The 23,371-nt window shown below is 38.5% G+C and overlaps 2 protein-coding genes across 2 annotated transcripts; one reads left to right on the forward strand and one right to left on the reverse strand.

Moving 5' to 3' along the window:
* The first annotated feature begins 4,795 nt into the window (after nucleotides 1–4,795).
* Nucleotides 4,796–5,743, forward strand: LOC126502165 (olfactory receptor 6K3-like). The gene has a single exon (XM_050143005.1). The coding sequence runs from the start codon at nucleotides 4,796–4,798 to the stop codon at nucleotides 5,741–5,743; it is 948 nt and encodes a 315-aa protein (XP_049998962.1).
* Nucleotides 5,744–14,275: 8,532 nt separating this feature from the next.
* Nucleotides 14,276–15,232, reverse strand: Or6k6 (olfactory receptor family 6 subfamily K member 6). Its single transcript, XM_050143000.1, has one exon. It carries the CDS (start codon nucleotides 15,230–15,232, stop codon nucleotides 14,276–14,278), a length of 957 nt encoding a protein of 318 aa, XP_049998957.1.
* Between the last annotated feature and the right edge of the window lie 8,139 nt (nucleotides 15,233–23,371).

Below are 23,371 nucleotides of genomic sequence, written 5' to 3' on the forward strand. Positions count from 1 at the left end.
CGAGAGGTGGCTCACCATTTAGAGGCTCTTCCTGTTACTGTAGAAAATTGGAGTTCAGTCCCAGTACCCAAATCAGGTTACTCACAGCTGCCTGTCACCCCAGTTCCAGGGTACTCAATTGCTTCTTGTATCTCCTTACACAGACACACAAATATTTGCAATGCTTAAAAAAGAATTCTTTCAAAAAGAGGAATTTTTTGTTCTATGTGGAGGCCCCCCCCAAAAAAGGTGAGCCTATTCCACCTTGTCTGACGGCCAGAGTTTGAGGTTGCTCAAAGTTGTTAACAAGTGTGGCTACACCACTGACCTAGGATGTGGTTACTTGGTGTTTGGGCCATTGAGCTGGCCCAGAGAGATGAACACTATCCACCCTGACCAAAGGTTAGAGAATTCAAGCATAATTCTGCTCCTTTTGAGTCAGGAGATTTGTCCTAGGGAGTGGCTGCCTTCAGGATACTTGGTCTAGGGTGGGTTCACTAACTAAAAAACAACAGAATGCTTTTCTCATAAAGTAATGGTTTGATGTCTTAAACTATCGAAGCAAGCAACTGTTCTGGTAGTCCTGTGTATAACTTTAAAGCATTTTTTTGTATTTTTTTTATTTTCCCCCTTTTCATATTGGGGTATAAAAGTGTATGGAAAATTAAATACTGCACAGACTCGGTACTCGGAACTCAAAACTCGTTATACAGTAGACTGAGTTGCCTGTCCAGTACTATCATATATCTCTGTGATTCTTTCTTACTTCTGTTCCTCCTAGTTAACATTTCTAATTCTCATCTTTGTACTCTGGAACATATAGACCTGCTGAAGCTAGGAGCCTGGCAAATCACCCCAAAAAAGGTGACTCCTGACAGTTTTATAGATCTAAAAGATCCCCCAAATAAACGCACTTCTACTACCTTCAGAATGCCACCCACTCATCCATCCTGTTGTTTAAAGACAACACATTTTGTAATAATATTTTTATTTATCCTTAGAAAATTTCATGCAATACATTTTGATCATATCTCCCAGCTCCTCCCAAATCTACACCCAAATTCCTACCTTTCCAACATTATGCTTTATGTCTCTCTCTCTCTCTCTCTCTCTCTCTCTCTCTCTCTCTCTCTCTCTCTCTCCTCTTCTCTTTCTTCCCTTTAAACTAGTTGAATCCAACTTTTGTAGGCTAATTTCTCTTGGGCATAGGGCCTGCCCTTGAGTGTTATTTATAAAACAGTACTCCTTTTCTTACAGAAGAACAACTTTCTCACAGCAGCTATCAAATGACTACAGATTCCCACCTGAGGGGGATACTTTGTGTCTGTCTCCTCCTATCCACCAGGCTGGGATTTTGTCTGGTTTAAGTTAGCCAAGATCTTGTTCATGCTGTCACAGTCATTATGAATTCCTGTGCCTCTGCCCTGTTGTGCCCAGAGAACAGTTTCCTTGAACCCATCCTCCCCATCTGACTCTTGCAATGTTTCTGACCACTCTTCTGCAAAGACCTTTGTGCTTTGAGCAGAATGGGGTGTGTTAAAGAACACCATTTAACTCAGACCACCTCGAACTCTTTTATTCTCTACTGATTGATCAGTTGTGAGTATCTGTGCTAGTTCCCATCTCCTGCAAGAAGAAACCTCTAATGAGGTTTGAGGGATACACTGATCTATAGATATAGTGTTAAGTCATTTTAAGGGTCATTTTAATGATGTCATTACTTATTGGAGTAATAGTGGTAGGTTCACCTGTAGGGCCTATGACACTTCATAGCTGAGAAAGTGATAAACCCTAGCCTTTAAATCCCTTTGTTTAATAGTTTTCCATTATCTGTAGCCACTGAAGTAATGGGAAACACAGAGAAGAAAAACCCATTTACTCCCTGACACAGTATGAACTGCTAAGATTCCTTAAAATACTTGGAGAGAAAAGTTTACCAATTTTCATTAGGTCAAAACCAAGTTCATTAAGTAGAATGACATATTTATTAGAGACTTGAAATACAGCAAAGTGGCCAAGGGCCTGATATTGTGCCCTGAGAGAGAGTTGGGTAGTCATAGGCACTTGTATGTGTGTCTGGTGATACAAGTTCAATCCCCATATGCCACAAGATGGCAGGAAGGAACTGAGCTATGCCTCAGAGTGATTCACTGATTTCCACATATGCCTGTGTAAAGTACACACCTGCCACACACATACACACACAGAGGAAACAAATAATGTAAATAAAGAGGATGCTCTAAATAGACCTTAAAGCTTCTTAGAAGGCCGTAATCGAGTAATTGAACTAATTTGAGCTTTAGGTCCAGATTTTATACATATTTAACATTGGAATAATGATGATTCTGACAAATTTGCTTGGGGTGTTTTGATATATAAAGCAGTTCTGTAGTGATATTTTGTTTGTAATCTAACAAAGTTTGCGTAAAGATCAGAGTGCAGAGTTAAGCCACTAGGGGCCAGGTAACGGTGGTACACACCTTTAATTCCAGCACTTGCGAGACAGAGGCAGATGGACCTCTGTGAGTTCAAGACCACCGTGGGCTACAGGAGATTGAATCTGAATAAAAGAGAAACTGAGCTCACACAAAGGTGATCACAATACTTGGGATCCAACACCTTTAATCCCCCCACTAGAGAAGTGGAGACAAGATTGATATGGCTGGGCAGAAGGATGAATATGAGGCAGAAAGAGACAAAAGCTCAGATGTAGTTTGACATTGTATAAGGCAAACAATTATTTCCTAACTTACACAGAAAATCAAAACAGCTCTCTCCTTTACTATCTGGCATGACTTCAAATCCTCACTTGCCATAGGGGTGGAGTCTTTGTAAGATGGAAGCGTGGCAACAGAGTTCCCTAATTAGGCACTTGGGGCATAAGGAGCTTTTCTGTAGGCCCTGGGAAATGTGTCAAAACAAAGTTTTTCTCCGTTGTTTATCCCCCAAGAAACCTATCGTTGTGGTTATAACCTTCCTATTTGTTGGGCTGCAAAGAAATCAAGATATTTGGGAAAAGAGGATTCTGGAAGAGGTGAGTGTAAGATGGGAAGACCCCAAGGGTCATTGTTGATGTTATGAAAACACATGAGATGGGGGGACTGTCACTCAGGTATGGGGGCATGGAGAAGGTCATTGTGTTCTTTGACAAAGCAAATACATGAAGAAATGGTCTATTAAATTTCATCTTTGACACTGTATCTCTGACATTCTCATCATGACTGAGTCCTTGGTTATTTACAATCTAGTATGCCTGCTTGTTATATAGCAGAGTCAGGAAAGTCAGCAAGGAATTTAAAAAGCAATGATAATGATTGCAGTTTACTAGCTGGGTTTCTGGTTGTTCCTCTTCCCCAGGAAATAGAGGAGTATTCTTTTGTATAATTCTCCCCTTTTACTTCTTCCAGGTTTCAATTTTGTGATTGTGAAGTGTATTATTGACAGAGTAATTTGACTTACTGTGCAATTAAACATTTATCAGGTCATTGCAGACCAATTAAGAATGCCAGACCATAAATTCAAAAGATGCAGGTGTTGAAATTGTTTTAATGCAAGAAGTATTTGCATTGTATTTCAGCTTAGAAGCAAGCTCTGGAGACTTTTAGACAGCCCTCAACTATGTAAGTTGTTAGCATACCCACTCTTTTCCAGTTAAGAAATCTTGAGTCAGTTACCTGAGAGACTGAACTGGACCAAGACATATTTGAAGGTGATTAACCTGGGCAATAGTATAAAACAAGAAACAATTAGAACATCAATTATTTTTTCTGTGAGCAACAATTTTTAATGTAAATTTTTCATGAATAAATACCAAATGGAATTTTGTTCTCCACATTTTTTATATTTAACTGTATATTTAATGTTCTATGAGATTACTGGAAAGCAAACAAAATACTCGGCTTCTTCCGGTTGATTCTTTTTGTGTGGATGCTTGTTTCGAGGCTTCAAAAGAGTATATGAATTGGGTCTAAGGTCAGCTCCCAGATGACTGACTCTTTGGGGTGGCTATCCATAGTTTTCCTCTTTTCCTTCAGTTCTTGCACTGTCAAACAGTTGAGTTTGACTAAAGCACACAACTTAGACTCATGCAAAATATTGTAGCAAACAGTCAAAAAGACACCACTGAACCTGTGTTAGATGCTCATTATTTTCCAGCTTTAGGTTAGTAGAGTTAATGAAATTTTCTTTCAAAGACAATGTGTTAAAAAAAATCTTACAAGTAGAAAAGGAAACTTTTTGTTGAAATTAGTTGATGAAATCCCTCTCAGAAAGGATCACAGGACTGAATGGATCATGAACCCAATGTTTTTACACTTGAGGAGGAGATTTACCAGATCTTGATCAAATGATATTACAACAAAAATTATTTTCTATATATAGCTGTTTCATGACAGCACACATTTCTATTAACTTCTCTGGATGCAGAGCAGTTTTGCTTGTCATAAAGAGGGATGGGTTGAGCTAAATTGATATCATATGTTTGTCTCTGTAAATCATCTTTATGTAATTAGATTATGTAGTGGAAGGCAGTTTCTAAACTGTTACCTCTTACTAAAATTGCCAAATTCTTGGGCAATGATATATGCCAAATTTTATTTATAAATAGCAGTTTTATTAAAAAAAACAGAATAATTGACAATTAGATATACTTAGTAAAATTTGTGAAATCAGACAATAATACTTTATCATATATTTTATTTAATTGGCTTAATATTGAGACTATTTAGATAGCTAAAATTTTGTATATTTGTCATTTTACTTGCGTGCTGATTGTACTGATTGTATTCCTTCAGCCAGCTAATAAACTGCTGAAAATATGAATAAGGAAAATCAGACAAAGGTGATAGAATTCTATTTTTCTGATTTCCCTCAGTTTGAGGATGGGGGCCTTTTGTTCTTCATCCTTCTGCTTTGTATTTACATGTTCATTGTTGTTGGAAACTCCATGATCTTCTTGGCCGTGCAACTGGATGTCCGTCTGCACAATCCCATGTACAGTTTCATCAGCATCTTTTCCTTCCTGGAGATTTGTTATACCACAGTGACCATTCCCAGAATGCTCTACAACCTAGTCAGCAAAGATAAAATCATCTCCTTCATTGGTTGCCTGCTGCAGATGTATTTTTTCCATTCCTTTGGCGTCACAGAAGGCTTGGTCCTCACAATAATGGCCATCGACAGGTATGTTGCCATCTGTAACCCACTCCGCTATGCAATCATCATAACTCCACAGCTGTGCACACAGCTTTGCACAGGCTCCTTTATCCTCGGCTTCATCATGCTGCTCCCAGAGATTGTGTGGATATCTACTCTGCCCTTCTGTGGCCCCAATCATATCCACCAGCTCTTTTGTGATTTAGAACCTGTACTTCTTTTGGCGTGTGCAGACACGTCTATGATTCTGGCTGAAGATGTCATCCACGCTATCTCCATCCTGACCTGTGCCTCTGTCATCACCCTTTCCTATTTAAGAATCATCACTGTGATCCTGAGGTTTCCATCTGGTGAGAGCCGGCAGAAGGCATCCTCCACATGCACAGCCCACATCACCATATTCCTGCTGTTTTCTGTCAGTGCGTCTCTCATGTACTTGCGTTTCTCTGCTACATTCCAACCTCTGCTGGAGAAGATCATCGCACTAATGTTTGCTGTCCTTGCCCCATTTTTCAATCCTATAATCTATAGCCTGAGGAACAAAGACATGAAAGATGCCATTAAGAACGTGTTCTGTTCTCAAAAGCTATTCATTGTCTCTAGGACCTAATGTGAGTTTGCCCATGCCAGTTCAAAATATCTCATCCTCTTCATATGCTTTTGAAGCAAATAACTCTAATATTATAAATGATGTAGTGCCATCTTTTCAAGCCATTAAAGATCATGACCTAAGGGATAATAGAATTTATAATTGGCACAGCTAAATGATTTTTTGTGTATACTTTGACTTTATAATTTGAATTGGTTGGTTATTTACATAGTCATTTATAAAATCTTAACAAAACCCACATGACTGAGATTATTCGGGCTTGAGGAAGGAACTTGACTGACACTCTGATTTTAGTTCAAGGACATTTGCTATATTCTTTCTATTTATCTAGTGATAAAATGCCATGATTAGGTGGCACATAGTCACTGGCATATGTTGGGACTTGGTGTTGATTTCAAGATTTCTTTGCAAAGATTCTAGCATTCTTTTTCTTTCTTTCTTTCTTCCTTTTTGGTTTTTTGAGACACGGTTTCCCTGTAGGTTTGGAGCCTCCTCTGGAACTTGCTCTTGTAGACCAGTCTGGCCTTGAACTCACAGAGATCTGCCTGCCTCTGCCTCCTGAGTGCTGGGATTAAAGTTGTGCGCTTCCACCGCCCTGATGATTCTAACCCTCTTAAAGATCAAGTAGTTGAGTATACTGCCTTGAGAATAAAAACTGTAAACATAAAACATTCAAACAGTTACAGTTGATATTTTAAAAAATTGGAACTGTAGATGGCTCTGTAGAGTTTATGATTCTGTTTAAGTGTTCTATGTTCTTTTTTCTTATCTGTCCAGAAATGTCTCTGCTGTTTCTCTTGATGTATTACTTCTCCTTAATTTTATGTTTTCTTCCTAATTCTTTCATTCTTGATGTTTCCTTCTAATTCTATCTTTATTCTTTCTTATTCTCTCATTTTTCTCTCTTTTTCCTCTGTTTTTTCTCTACAGTTTATATACCCCAAAAAAATCTTTCAGGCAATAGAGATATTACAATGTGGTTACATTCTGTTTTTCAAGTAAATTATTACAATAAGTACAAGTGAAAAACAGAATGTTTTCCATATCCCTTACATGATTAAATATCTTACATATGAAACCTGAATTATCCCCAAGAGCCCACATGCATTCATACCCAGCCCACTCGTTGTAGATTAACAGAGTGTAAGCAAGCAAGATGTTCTTCTCGGCCAGGTGTTTTCCTGGCAGACTGCATTTTGCAGTTACAAAGAAAGGATCAATCACTTTATTGCTTATCTTAGAAGGTACTCTTATAAGGAATCTTAAAGCAATCACAAACCTAAATTTTATACATGAAAAACAATCAGTCAGCTCGGCTTTAAATCTTCAGTGTGCAGATCCACTCATTAATAGTGTTTTATATCCGAAGATTGAGGGAAGAGATGTGTATAAGGAATTAATCATCACCTTTGGTCATCAACCAATCCTAGCAAGAAAGGCACATGAGCTAATGATAATTAAGTTTTTCTTTTCTTGTTCCCTGACCTTAAAGAGTTCCTCACTCAACTATTTGCCTTTTTAAAACTTTGCATTGTTTCTTCTTGGGTTTTCACCTCAAAACTATTTGACGAAGATAGCTTAGTCTAATTTTAGGTTATTTTCAAAGCTTTGTTTCCTCTATCATGCACTCTAAAGTCTGAAAATACCTCCTAACGTTAAGCTTAAAAGAATTTAAGCTAGCTGAGCTACAGGGACTCAGTTCCTTCTCTTAATCATTAGCCTAAACCTCAGTCTATACTGCCCCCCAGTAAAACCTCAATTGTTCTATCTATGCGACACTTGCTTTTTTATATTTTTAACCATCAAAACTCTACTTAAACTAACATCATTATTATCATTTTGACAGTACAGCTTAGGAAGAAATCTTCATAATCATCTACAGATAAAAATGCCCAATAGAACAGGGTGTACCCATTAGATAAACATACTACATTACAGGCCAGTGGGGATCTCTCCACATCCATTCACACCATGACAGATATCAGAGAAAGATGGCAGCAGAAAACATGTAAAGGCACAGCAGAAGCAAAAGACGTTCTGCCGTCTATGGTTTCCTATCAGAAACTCACCCATTAGTGATTGACCTCTTGGTGGCATGACGCCTTGAACTTCAATTGTTATCCACTGCTCGTCTGACATGGCCACTGGCAAAATATCAAACTTATTCTAATACCTTTCCCATTTCATAGTATCTACTTAGGAGCTACATAAAATAGGATAGTTAACTAATCTTGTCTTTATTTTTAAAGTTTTACTGTGTCATCCTGGCTAGTCTCAAACTCACAATCTTCCTTCCCCAGTCTCCTGAGTGATGGGATTACAGGCACATACCACCACACTTGACATAACCAAACCTTTGAAGTTTCACTTGCTTGATCTGTAAAAGGAGATAAAACTGGTAACTAGTCTAAGAATGTAATATGTATCAAGTTAGTTGAATATTGAAACCTTCAACATGGTGTGTTGCATGAAGTGCACAATAAACATTTCTATCATAAAAAAATAAAAGGAGTTTATGTTTCTTTCTTAGAAGACCTGAGTTTGTTTCTCAGCATCTATGTCAGATGACACAATGACATGTTACTTTAGTTTGTGCCTGTGAATGACTAGGAGTTAGACAGATTCTTGATAGGTAGAGGGCTCACAGAAAGGTAACAAAAATGGCGAACTTCTGACTTCTTCCTGAACTGAGAAAAAGGGCTGGACGCTTGAGACCTGAGGCCTGGTGCTGGTGACAGCAATTGCTGCTAGAGAACATGGATTAGGAAATGTTTATTCAAAACTGTGGGCCTATCAGTACCTAGTCTTTGTTCAAACTGACCAAACATAAACACCTCAATACAGACACATAAAACTTCCAGTTGTAGAGGAGAAAAAGAACCCACTCTGCTTTAAGGGAATCTTTCTATGTATCATGTTGTGTGCACTGAGTGTGTGTGTGTGTGTGTGTATGTATGTACCTTGTGTGTGGGAGTGTATGTATGCACCTAGTGTGTGTGTGTTTGCACTTAGTATGTATGTACACTTAGTGTGTGTGAGTGTCTCTGCATCTTGTATACGAGTGTGTGTGTGTACCTTGTGCATGTATGTGTGCACAACTTCTATATGTATGTGGGTGTGTGCATGTGTAAATAAATGCATGTGTCTTTTGTGTGTAGTTGTGTGTCTGTGTGTGTATATGTGCATGTGTTTCTTCGCCTTTAATAAAAGTATTTGTTTTTGATATTTCCCTGCTGCCAGCTGGTGTATTGAATACTTTCTTCTTACCTTTAATCCTGTGACTGGCAGAGAAAATGAACCCATTCCAGATTCCCAGAAAATAACACTAAGGGTTCTGACACCCTGCTCTGGCCTCTGAGGATACCCTTATAGATACAGCACATACACACACAAATACAAACTAGAAATAAAAAATAATTTAATTCTGGTAGTATTAAGATGTTCAACCTTTGGTCATGCTCCATTAAAATGTCATGCCATCATCATAACTCACTGTAAAAATTAGCATAACTTTGCAGGTTTGGTTTGCTTTTCCATCTTATATTCGCCCACCATAAATATTATACATTTTGGTGTCTTGTTCAGACTTCTCTCATTTCTTCCTACAATACTCCAGGAGTGTTAGGAATAAAGTAAAATCTCAAGAAAAATGATTTTACCTAGCCCCTATGAGGAGAAAACAAAGCTGGAAACAGTTGCAAGAGATCTTAAAAGATCCAGGTGTGGTTCAGTAGTTGACTGTGGGTTGGGGATAAGGGGGGACAGGGAGAGAAAAGTAAGAAGGGGAGGATTGGGGGAACTTGGGGAAACAGGAAGATTGGGATAAAGGAAGGTTGGATAGGGGAGCAGGGAAGCACATATCTTAGTTACAAGAGCCACCTTAGTGTTGGCAAGAGACTTGAACCTAGAGTGGCTCCCAGGAGCCCAAGGAGATGTCCCCAGTTAGTCCCTTGGGAAACTGAGGATAGGGAACCTGAACTGACCCTATCCTATAGCATTACTGACGAATATCTTTCATATCACCATAGAACCTTCATCTGGTGATGGATGGAGATAGAGACAGAGACCCACACTGGAGCACTGGACTGAGCTCCCAAGGTCCCAATGAGAAGCAGATGGAGGGAGAACACGAGCAAGGATGTCAGGACCACGGGGGGTACACCCACCCACTGAGACAGTGGGGCTGATCTATTGGGAACTCACCAAAGCCAGCTGGACTGTGACTGAAACAGCATGGGATAAAACCGGACTCTCTGATCATGGCGAACAATGAGGACTGATGAGAAGCCAAGGTCAATGACAAGGGGTTTTGATCCTACTTCATGTTCTTGCTTGGTGGGAGCCTAGCCAGTTTGGACGTTCACCTTCCTAGACATGGACGGAGGGGGGAGGACCTTGGACTTTCCACAGGGCAGGGAACCATGACTGCTCTTTGGATAGGAGAGGGAGGGTGAGAGAAGTGATGGGAGGAGGAGAAGAGAGGGGGGAGGGGGAGAAGATTGGGGGGAGGGCGAGGGAAATGGGAGGCTGGGAGGAGGCGGAAACTTTTTTTTCTTATTCTCAATAAAAAAAAATGGAAAAAAAAAAGATCTTAAAAGAGAAAGAGGCCATCTAGTGGTATGAAAATGCTGTCGTCAACAGTATGAAAGTTTTCTTTAAATCTTTTCTTCTCTTCTTTTTTATGTTTTGTAAACAAGGTGCAAAAAATGGTATTTTTGACACCATAAACTCTAAGTGCATTAGTGTCAGGACTCCCTGAATGTGACTGACTAAGAAGCCAAAAACAATGGCACTGGGTTTTGATCCTACTGCATGTAATGACTTTGTGGGAGCCTAGTCTGCTTGGATGCTCACCTTCCTAGTCCTGGATGGAGGGGGGAGGACCTTGGATTTCCCACAGGGCAGGGAACCCCGATTGCTCTTTGGACTGGAGAGGGAGGGAAAGGGGGATGGGGGTAGCAGGACTGAAGTGGGAGGAGGGGAGGAGGTGGAAATTTTAAATTAAATAATAAAAATAAATAAATAAAAATTTAAAAAATAAGCAAATTTTATAACATTATGCATCATATGACTCTGTGTTGGGTGAGGGAAAGAAAAGGAAACATATAATAAGTTTATCTAAAGTGAGTAGGGACTTTTTAATTTAGGATTGGTCATGTTAGACCTCATTTAGAATGCTAAGTATGAGCAAAACATTGAAGCAAAGGAAATGGCCAATAGATTTCAGAGAGCATACAGGCACCAGGGGAAGTCAACAGAAAGCCACAAGGGGGAGTGTTTATAGAATCAGATTATCCTGTGCCTGAAGTGGAGTGTGTCTGAGATAGGTCTGTGGAAAACCAAGAGTTAGAAAATGAAAGAGGGGTGGATCCCAGGAATTTGAGGGCTTTATGGGATTTAGATTTCCATGATTTACTCTGAACCCTGAGGATCCAGAACAGCAATTTGAGCAGATGAGAAATGTTATCTGCTACGAAGCTTTACAGAATCACACTTCCACCTGTGGTGAGAGGCCAGTGCTAGACCGCACAGGTAAAACCCTGAATTGTTAGGAAGAAATTTTAGTGATCATGCTGAGATATGATGTTGTCAAGTGTATTAAGACAGGTTTGCATGTAGTGGTTATTTTAAAAACAATCACTTTTATGGAGTTTTACTACCAACCCAGCAGAAAATGGTGATAACACAGAGCAAGTCGGAATGCAGAGGAAGCTGGAGGGGGAAAATGAGGAATGAATATGAACATATGTCATTATATACATGCACACACAAGATATAGAACAAAGTTTCCAAAACTAAGTGGAACTTTATTGATTATGATTCCAGTGAAGATACATTCCAAATTAAAATTTTAAAGAAAAATGTGTGGGCTTGAGTATTCAGTATCTAGTGATAAATATTTGACAAAAATTCTTTGTTTGTGTTTCTTGTGAAAATTTCCATCTTTTCCCTTCTCTCCTCATTTTGTTTCATTGGGGCCTTTTCAATTTTGGTTTTTCAAAATCCTGGGTATCGAAACCTGGGCCTGGGATGTGCGAGATAAATGCTCTGTCATCAAGCAGTGTCCTGAGTCTCAATAACTATTTTTAAATTCACTTATCATAAAGCAATCAATATTTTCCCCGAATTTGTGAACAAAATTAAATTTGTCTCTAATTCTTGTTATCTTTGGCTTTTAAAGTATGTTGGTTTCCATTTTTAATTTTTGAAGAAATCTACAGTTTCTAACTTTTTTACCTTAATATACTTTTATCTTGTTCTATATGATAAATTTAAATGCATTAAAGGAGATACACATGACTTGTCAATGTGGTATGACTTTCAGAAGGTATGATACTTTCTGAAACATTTTATTAAGATTAAAAACAATTAATAAAAATAAATAGGGGACATATAGGGTTTTTTTTGATAAAGTGGGTTGAAAATTGAAGACTTAAAAAGTACCTGCAGGGAACATATTACAAAATGAATCATTTTTCAGATTGTCTTAATTAGGAAATAGCTGAGCCAACCATATCAACCACATGCCCATGAGTGCAGAGGAGGCAAAGGAAGAGTTGTGAGGTAATTTGGGGATAGAAAGTATGAAGTTTCAAATGTTAGGCTATGATATACTGAATTCAATCCGAAACACACATAACAGCCTAGTAGTGTGTAATTAAGTTCTCAGAATATTGTTTTTGGCATTGCAGAACAGAAGCTAGAAAACAATACACAAACAGATGAGGAGGAGGAGGAGTGAAATAAGGACTGTGAAATAAGATCTTCTGAACATGGCATGCCTATTGCACCCACGAACTCACAACAGCCACATCTACTGGAGAAGATCTAAAGGAGATCAAGTCAGCCAAGGTTCCAGCATAGATTAGAAGGTGCATTCTAAGCCCATCCCTCCCCAAAAACACATTGACATATGGTACCTACTAGGTGAGGGGAAATCCTTCTTATTGAGAGTGTGGCCACTGGAAGACTATGCATGCTCCATTGGATAGCTCCACAGCCATAAACACTGGACTTAGTTATCAAAAATAGTAATGAAAGAAGAAGATATGAAGACATGAGGGGATATGGGGGAGTCGGGATTCAGGGATGAATATATTTGTCACTGTACAAATGTATGAAATTCTCAAAGAATAAAAATGCTAGATAAAACTACAAAAGTATTAAAAATAGTATCCCATGCATGATGTGAATTCTGGAGTATATTGGAACAAAAGTGGAAATAGAAAAGATATTTTAATACACATAATCAGACATCTTCGGTTATGGAACAACTCACTCTCCAAAAAGAAGTAGGTTAAAGAGAAAATCTCATAATTTCACACATTAGCAATTTGAGATAGAACAAAATCTGTGATTTTTCCAGTCTTTTATCATTGCACCTATGTGTTTTGGATCAATCAGTTGTTTGCTTATAGTTGGCTAATCTGCACTTGAGCCTGTGGTCTTTTGCTACTGATGAAGTATTTGAGTTTGTTTATCTAGGGACTAGATAAACTAGAAGCCAGTGTATACGTGTGTGAGGTCATCTGGGATTAGATGAAGTAAATCAGCATGCAGATGTTCTTATGCAGAGGCTTCACATACGTGAGTCTGATTCCTGGATCCCAGAAGTGGCAAAAAAGAACTGAGTTCCCAGAGTTGTCCTCTGACCTCGTCATATACAACATATATGCCCGTATCTGCACAAGTGCACACGCGCGCGTGCTCACATACATACACACACACACACACCACATCACACACACACACACACCACATCACACACACACCACACAAAGAGAGAGATAAAAATAAATAATTTAAAAACAATTGTTGCAAGCTACTTATGTAACATTCAGAATGTCATGGAACAAGTTTGAACTTTATTTCCAAATTTTATTTATCAATATTTAGTAATGGTGATTGTGACAAGTTTATTTAAGTATGTTTAAATTACAAGGCAATTTATATGTAAGAAAATGTTTTACGTAGTAACATAAAATATAGTAGGCTACCCAGGCTGCTCTTTAGAAACCCCTTTGAACCTGAAATCCTATAGTGTATCATGAAATCGCCAGTCCATTTTTGCTGAACTGAGTGTGTAGCTAATTGAATTACATAAGCAGAAAGTGGAGAATATTTGTCTTCTGTGTCAGGAAGCAGGACTTGAGCAATGATTGATGCCAGGGGAGTCTAGTGCTGGAAAAGCAAGAGAGAACATTAACATCAGCGATTTCCAGAACTATTTCATGCGCTGTGTGTCTTAGACCCTGATCTTTGGCCTCACCAACACATAAAATCACAGAAGACAAGTGAAGGAAGAACACCAATATAGTATGGGGTGCTATGTCAACTTGTGCTTAAAATAGGAGTATCAATACATACTACTTCAGCCGATATGAGTCTGGTAGATGTTCTATAAATAAGTATGCCTGTTAACAGCACAAGAACAAGCATCTGTGGCAATGGAAAAGGAACATCATCAGAGTCCCAAAAAGCAACAGTGATATTCTGAACTTCCAGAAGGGTTTTAATATCGGGAACAGAGGTCTATTTCTGAGCCCGGCCATCTCTGTTCTGATGAAAAAGCCTCCCAATGGCCTCTTTCATTTCCTTGTTTCTTAGACTATAAATGATGGGGTTGAGAAATGGAGCAAGGATAACGAAGGTGACAGCAATTACTGTGTCCCAGAAGACTGAGTAGGTAGCAGAGAATCTCAAATACATGACAGCCACACTGCCAAAAAACAGGAGAAAAACAGTAAGGTGGGCTGCACAAGTAGAGAAAGCTTTGTGTCTCCCTTCTGCTGAAGGCATCCCCAAAATCACAACAATGATCCGGACATAGGACATGGCAATTACAAGGAAGGAGGCCAGAATCTCTACTGCATGGATGGCATCCACAATGACAACCAGAGATGTATCTGTACAGGCCAAACTGAGCACAGGGGTGAAGTCACAGAAGATCTGATGGATCTTGTTGGAGCCACAGAAAGGTAGAGTGGCAATCCACGCAATCTCAGGCAGTACCAGAAGGAAGCCGCAGAAGCAGGATCCAGCTGTTAGTTGGATACAAAGTCTGGAAGTCATGATAGTTGGGTAACAAAGAGGATAGCAAATAGCTATGTACCTGTCAATGGACATTGCTGTCAGGACACAACCTTCTGTGATACCCAACGAGTGGAAAAAGTACATCTGCATGAGGCAGCCAGCTAGGGAGATCGTCTTCTTCTCACTTACTAGGCTGGAGAGCATCTTGGGAATGGTAGTGGTGGTATACCAGATCTCCAGGAAGGACAGCACACTGATGAAGAAGTACATGGGTGTGTGCAGGGCCATGTCCAGCTGGACAGCAACAAAGATCACTAGGTTCCCTGATATGATGAATGCATAGACAAAAAGCAAGAGAATGAAAAACAGAAGGCCGCCTTCATACAGAGGGGGGAATACAGAGAAGAGGAACTCAGTTACCATAGTTTGATTCCAGTTGGCCACAAACTGGCTCATCTGTGAAAGTAAGAAAAGATATAAGGAACTTCCCAGAACTAGGTTCCTTTCTGTGTCTAGTTACTTGTGTTGAAGATAGAATAATTTCTAAACTACGTAATTCCACAGCAGAATCAGGTGAAACATTTGTAAAACAACCTAATCTCGGCGACTTTTGTATTACTGCCATACATTTATATAAAAAAAAATAAATGTCTCAGAAGTTTCATCTCAGAAAAGTATTTCCTGGGGATTCATCCATTTTCAGAGTAACCCCCCCCCCCTTACCCTCAATCTCTGCTTGACTAGCCTCAAAAGTTGCACTTTGATTTTCAAATATTTTGTTTTTCTGTTCTTTAGGGGGGGAATCGGGCAAAACAAAGAAAGAATCAGGAACACTTTGGACAATAATTTTATTTGTTTCTTTCACTTTTTCCTCCACTAACACGGTACCTGAGCCTGGCTTGACTATCCATTTCTGGATTTATGCATTTCTGAATTCTATGACTTAGACTGGAAGGTCTGTTGTTTATCTGGTATAATTGTGTAGACTTGTCCAGTCTCCACCTTCTCTGTAGCTTTCTTTTATCCCCTCTCCATGATTAATATAATAATTATTCAAATTAAGAGGCTCTCTAGAATTAACTTATACCCAATTAGTAGCCAGCTCTGGACAAACTTATAACTACTCCCCACACAACCACCCATCCCTCCCCTACAGAGGCTATGTCTAAGAAAGAAAGGGAAAAAATCATTCTCAATTTTTAAAAATCATACCTAGCATGACAATGGCTTTCTTGCGGGAGGGAAACTCCTAAAAATTAACTGCAACAAAACTAAATTAGCATATACTTGTTAGGTAATAGACAATCAAATTTCTTGCAGGGATAGTTAGAATTAGTGAAGGCAATACACACTCCCTCTCACTTTGGCTGTCTCAGTATCTCACTTCCTGCTCTCCATAACTCTAAGGAGTCATTCTCCAGATGAGTTTCCCAAAACATGACTTCTGCCTCTCCTTTCCTTTTCAACAGACTCAAGGTAAAACTCAGAACTATCAGTTTCCACAATCGTTGTCCTTCTAATGGAGTTTCAAACAAATTTTGGAAACAACTATCCTGAAAAATTAATATTTCCACAAAATTGAGACCATTATCTTATAGTTTTATTTTTGGAAAGTTCATTTTTTTTATTTTCTGTATCTACTTTTATCAAAATTTTAAGTGGCAATGTCCCTATGTTTATGGAAATCTTTAATATTCCCCCTGATAGAGCAACCATCCTCTTTTGTTCTCTTTTTTTTACATCGAATGCCTCTTTTGTTGCATTTTAAATATTCACATTTCAGAATTGTCTCCCCGCAAAAAAACTCAAACCTCCTTAAGAATAATCCCAGAAGAAATGAAATGATGCCATCAATTAATACTTTTGCATTGATAATAATATTAGCTATACACATTTGCTTTGTATACATTACGTAATGTGTTCCTACCTATGATGGATTAAGTTATTCTGACACAATAGAGAAACTGAAAACAAATTAAGGGAAATAACTGTTTCAAATTAATATAGCAAGGACATAGAGCAGTAATTTAACACAAGTTTGTTTGTCCTAGAAGTCTATGGCCTTCTGTTTAAGAATCCCTATATTTACCTTTACAGCTATCCTGAATTTAGGGTAATAGAGCAGATGTGATTTCTTCAGGGGGTCAAAAGGAAATTAAAATAAATGTACTGAAGATTAGGAAAGCTAGTTCATAGGAGATGCTTTTCATTTTATTTGCCAAATATTGGAGGAGGGAAAAAAAAAAGAGAAATGAGCTTTGAAATGCAATAAACAGTGGTGCTGAGTTGAAAATCAAAACCTGCGAGGGAGAAAGATGTGAGCAACTGGAGATATCCTCTGACCAAAGTATTTATTCTCCATCCTGCCTTTGTATTGAATTTCTCTTCTGAAGAATGAGGCACTGAATGTGCCAAGCAGGAGATGGCAGAGCTATGATAAGGGACAAGAAAGTTCACTGAAAAGCATCTCAAAGAAGTCCAACAATATGATTACTCTGTTGCTCTCAGTCTAAGGTTCCTCTCATCAGTAAGAGGTCTCATTATTTGTGATTTACACATTTGTTTATCTTACATTCAAGATTCTTTGATATGTGCCAAATCCTCCCAAAGGTTCAAGAACTATAGAACAGTCAACAAAAAATCATTATTGCTTGTGAGACAATAAAGGGTGTAAAATAATTTTCAGAATGATAGATAAGTAACAGAATATACAGAGGTCGCTCTACAAATATTATTTGTACAATAAAGAGATCTGATTTAGTGTTTAGTGATTAAACAAAAACATTAACTTGATCTTTGACCTCCTAAAAGACTTCAATTATTTGAACCAATAGAGCTTTAGTTCTCAAAAGACATTAGCTATCAATATCTTCGTTATATCCCTGACCTCTATTTCTTCTAGTGTTCTTTTTGCATTTTATGTCTCATAACCAAAATTCTTTACTAACACAAAGAAACTCCAAAAACATGGGCCTTTACCCTGTGAAGAAACAGCTAGTTTCTCAAGAGTAGAGGGTTTGCAGGAAGGAGCAGATAAAGAGAAGTCTCACTGAATGTTGAATTTCAGTATCTGTCTGCACAACTTACCCTGTTTGAGGCCACAAAGCACTCCGCAGATCCTTTGCAGTCAGGATCACTTATGTACACACTGGTGAGTATATGGATGTATCTGAGTATTTCTTGGGGGACTACACAGAGTGGAAAGATAGCCTTTCTTGGGAGTTTCACTGTAAATGATGCAGTATCTAAAGGAAGCATCCTAAGCTTCTCCTCTAAGGGGCAAATTAGGGGGAAAGTGTCATACAGTAATGAATGATCCCCTAGGACCATTCCCACGGATTCTCCTGTGACCTATCATTCAGGAGCACCAGTAAATGCAGTAGATAAAACATTCACAATGGGCTTTAAAGAAGACCCATTCAGAAAAGATAGTTTCCTCTCAGTGTCACATCCATTTCTGTTTCCTTTACTACCTATGTGCACGCATGCGTGCATGCACACACACACACACACACACACACATACACAGATACACAGTAAAGTTTTCAAAATGTACATGCTACATAAATTCATACTCATTTAGAAGCATAGTTATTTCTTTTTGTTTGTGTGGCTGATTTTTGTTTTCATTTATTATTTATTTATTTTACATCACAACCACAATTTTCCACTTTCCTTCCTGCCATTTCCTCCCCTCACCTCCCTTTTGCCACCACCAGCATCCTCCCTCTGTTACTGTTCAGAAAGGGGCAAGCCTCCAATGGATATCAACAAAGCAAGGCAAATCAAGTTGAAGTAGGACCAAGCACCTCCTGTTATATTAAGATTGGACAAGGAGACCCAGTATGAGGAATAGGTTCCCAAGAGCCAGTCCAAGTTTTAGGAAATGACCCTGCTACCATTGTGGGAGGTCTCACAAGTAGACCAATGGAAAGGGGGTGCATTTCTGGGTCAAGCAGAAACCTGATGCAAGGGAAATTCATGTGAATCTACAAGGATGACCCCAGATAAGACTCCTAACAATAGTGAATACATACCCTAAACTGGTCATCTCCTGAAGTCAGATTGGTGACTACCCATATTATCATCAGACAGCCTTTATCCAGTAACTAATAGAACAGATGCAGAGAACCATGGCCAAACATTTGGCTGAGCTCATGGAATCCTGTTGTGTTGCAGGAGGTCCTTAGGCTCCTCCAGCCAATAGCCGCTGAGATACCAATCCATTGGGGCATGGTCTCTCTCTTTAAAAAAGCAGCATCTTCCCTCCTCGCTCTCTCTTCGCTTCCTGCACTACATTTTTCCAAATTTTAAATGTATTTTAAACTTTATTCTTTGCCCATGATTATGATGTCTCTTTTAAGGCTTAACATTTCATTCCTATTGTTCATATTTTTCTTCATAGGAAAAGAAAAATATAATATGATGTTCATTTGGTGTTCTTCTGCAATTACCTTCTTGGGAATACATATTGGGTCCAATTCCAGTTTTAAAAAAGAGGAAAATAATGAAAGATAAAAGAATAAAATAAGGAAAACATATTCCTTTACATGTACCTCTATAAATCCTATGAGGGAGTTTCCCAAACTCTCCATGGGCTTACTTATATGTTCTGATCAACACAGAGTTTATGGAGAAGGAATGGTTGTCCTTGAAAGTTTTTCTTTCCCAAGCCTTACAGGGAGATCTCTGGTGTCACCATAAAGTGACAGATTTCAGAAAGGAACCCATGCATTCTTCCACTTCTAACAGCTCTATGGTCTTTTGAATTGCTCTGAAGAAGTTCTACCGAATTTAATCTATCTCAAGTGCTTCAGAATTGTCCTGTGCTCATAGCTGTTGCAATGACTAGCGCAGAAGAGAACTTGGACTTTGAAACATGGGGTGTGAGCTTTATTCCTTTGGCCCCGACTTCTTCTCCTGACTCATTTTTACCTGGCATTGTGTAACAGAAGTAATTTTTTACACATTATACACAAAAGAAAGTGATTATCAACTGTCATTTTCTATCTATCTATCTGACTTAATTCTGGCTTCCCATATGTATAGAGTTTTCATAACACAGAAGTTGGAAGATGCTTCTCCTCCTGTACAGCCCATACCACTACTTCCTTGTTTTGTTGACAGTGTGGCTCTCATGTGCCTGAGCTTCTCTGCCACTTTCTAACTTCTACTGGTAAGGGGCATTGCACAGATGTTTGCTGTCTTCCCCCATTTTTCAGTCCTACAAACTCTAGCCTGAGGAACAAAGATATGAAGGATGACATTAAGAATTTGTTCTGTCCTCAAAAGATGTTCAGTGTCTCTGGGAGATAACATTTGTTTATTTGTGTATGTTCCAAAACATCTTTTTCTGTGCATGTTTTTAAAGATAATTCATTTGTGTAATTACTATGCATATTGTTAGTTTCATGTTCTTAGTTTTTTTCCAGTTTTTTCTACTTTTTGTTGTTTTGTTTTTGACAGAATTTCTCTGTATAGTGCTGCCTGTCTAGAACTCACTCTGTAGACCATGCTACAAGTGCTATGAATTAAGTGCTGATGTGTGTAGATGAGACACAGGAGGAGTCATGACATGAAAGTGGGTAAATATAATGAGTGTCTAATGTCAGATACTAGGTTTAATCTGATATGCCTATGGCGGTAATGAATAAACTTAGAAAGAAATTATATACTTAGGTTAGCATTCCTGACTTTTTGCAATAGGCGGCAAAAAGAATGAAAAGGCCAAAGAATAGGGAAGAGTGTTATATAAAGTATTCTCTTCTGACTTCTGCACTAATGAACTCCCAGAAGCTGTGCTTGCCGGTGTAAGACCAGAACAAGAGCAAGCTAGCCCAAACTCCTGAGTAGATGAGGGAGGTCCTTTTAGGCCCATCCTTTACTAAGGAACTATTGAACAGTGGTAGCTCCTGAGAGAAGGAAGATCATTTCCGTTGACAATTTGTTCATTGGTAGGCTTAACATGCTTCAATGCATAGCCACATATTCTTTTATGTCACATGACTCTTTTAGGGTCAGCAGTAATTTGACTTAGTCGGTTGTCAAAAAAGAAGGAGAAAGGAAAAGAATAATTAGAATAAGAGGAAGCAGAAGAATGAAAAAAAAGAAAGAGGAAGAGGAAGAAGAGGGTAATAGTTGCATGAAGCTAGGAGTGCGTATGGATGGGCTTGGTGATATCAGGTAAATATAATCATATTATACATGTATAAATTCTAAAAAATAAGGAAGTAATAAAAGTAAAAAATATTATCCCTGATGTGATGAGAATGCTAACATATAGATATATGCTTATATGTTATAGATATATGCTTAATACATGCATATACTTAAAGTAACATACAGCGTGTGTTATTTTTAAAGTGCAAGTAGAAAGGCGCCATGCACAGCGGCCCCTGTCTGCGCTCTATGCGCTAAACCCCAGTTCGTGAGCTTCGGGCAAGGGGCTGGAGGTTGAGAACACACACGCAGAGACAGAATGACACACAGACCTTTTAACACTGATACCAAAGCCTCTCTTTATTAGCACCATGTAGGCTTAAATACATCGCAGTCAATGGCCAACAGGTGAAAATCCCGTTTTCTGATCCTCTAAGCTAGGCACAGCTTCTAGTAACTTTAATTAGAAGGTTCTAGGAGGGAAGAGCAGCTGAAGGCAAGGACTCATTAGTCCCAACAGAAAGAATGGTTTAAGAGATCTAATTGGGTATCGTTTGCTATGGAACAAAATCTCTTCAAAGATTAATGACTTAAAAAAAAAGTTTTTTAATTTCATATCCTTCGACTAGACCAAACAGGTGATTTTTCTAGTCCTTGGTCATTGTATTTGTGCTTTCTGCATCAACCAGTTGTTTACTTGCAGTTTGCTAAGGTAGTATCCTACCTGTAATTTTTCACTTATGACATAGTTGAGTTTGTTCATGCAGTGACTAGGTAGGGTAGCAGTATATAAGTGTGCAAGGTCTCTGGAGGACTTGTCTGAGAACTGGCACACAGATACCCTGTTACATTGCACTGGCCAATTTAAGTCTTGGGGCCTTAGGGAAAGGGGGAGATTTCATTCTTTGATGGGAAGAGATGTCAATTCACCATCCATGAATGTTGTATATGGAAAGAGGTTTTATTTTGCTGCTTTTGAAGTTCTCTGGCATTCTCAGGCTTTGCTGAACTCTATACTAGAACTTTCAAGATACTTATGTAGGTGTGGACTACAATGGGAGGCAGTGGTATCTACTTAGAATAGGAGATTAAGGAAAAATTTTAGCAAAGCAAACATTTACCAAGTATTTTTTTTAGAGTCAGTAACTTTATTTCAGTAAAAATTATATATTCAAAAAAACTCTGTAGGATTTGAAAAATATACTTTTGAAACATTTAACTACTAAAAGTTTTAGTCCCCAACTCTACTGATAGCTATTCTTGCTAATATAGTTCTACAATTATAGTACAGAAATAATTTCACTATAATATACAAGTAATACTTATTTTAATAATATATAAATTATAATTTCCAATATTTATTATATATATCAATGAATAGCTATACTTCATTGAAACTCTTTGTAATGTCTAACATTAAGAAAAACTCATGAGAAAATATGAAAGGAGCTTTCCATTAATTAAATCCATGGGGAATTCAGATTTAATTCCTTAATTACTAAAGGGAAATACTGCAGTAGATAAATCTCACTAAAAAGGCTTTAGTAATAGGCATAACAATCTTATTTGATACATAGATTTTAACCAAGTAAATTCAAGGAAGGGAAGAGACCTCATTGCCTCAGGTGGAGGTAAGAGAGTAATTCACTCTGTTTCTGAGATATAGGTGGGGCGTCTGTCATTAAGAGAAGACTTCTAAGCAGGTAAAAGGAGAAAGTCACTGAGCTAGTCTTCCTTCCACTAACTGAGTCATATTGGGGATTAGGATTCATCTTGGGGAAGAAAGACATACGTGGAACAGAAATCACTGATATTGCTTTATGTGGTGTATCATAATACTTACTACTTTTTTTTTACCACTATGCCGTTTCCTTCTGTTATGACACCATCAGAGTTTTCTGATTAAAATCAGCACACAAGAAAAAGTCACAGCATTGCCTGATGCTTTGACAACTTCTGATGGTGGCAGTCCATCAGTGTGTGATCAGCCACACACCAGCTTGCTCTGCAGCTGAGGCTATCTAAGTCTCTACACTTTCCCTTGGTTGTGTTTCCCCTGTCAGCACAGAAGCCTCTCTTTCCTCTGAGCATCTGTATAAGTAACAGAATGCTTCACAGGAACAGAGCTGATTTCTATCTACTCTAATCTAAGAGCTAATTGTCTTATCCACAAAGAGGGGATTGAAATATGCCAGTCCTGGGCCTAACAACAGTCTCATGAGTGATCACGAGGAGAGCTGAGACCAGCACCTTTTCCATGCACTACACTAAGATGGTGGGGACTGCAGCAATTACCAAGCCTGGGGTAGAGTGGTATACATAGACAATGCATTGATGATATACATTGGTAGCAATAATGAACTGAATACCAGTAAAGAACTATAGGGCACAGGATTATAGGGACTCACTATGGTCAGGCCAGGGCAAGGCCTGAGG

This window comes from Alexandromys fortis, unplaced genomic scaffold (assembly GCF_014885135.2).
Source record: "Alexandromys fortis isolate MF-2015 unplaced genomic scaffold, M_Fortis_MF-2015_v1.1 scaffold_51, whole genome shotgun sequence".
NCBI lineage: Eukaryota > Metazoa > Chordata > Mammalia > Rodentia > Cricetidae > Alexandromys > Alexandromys fortis.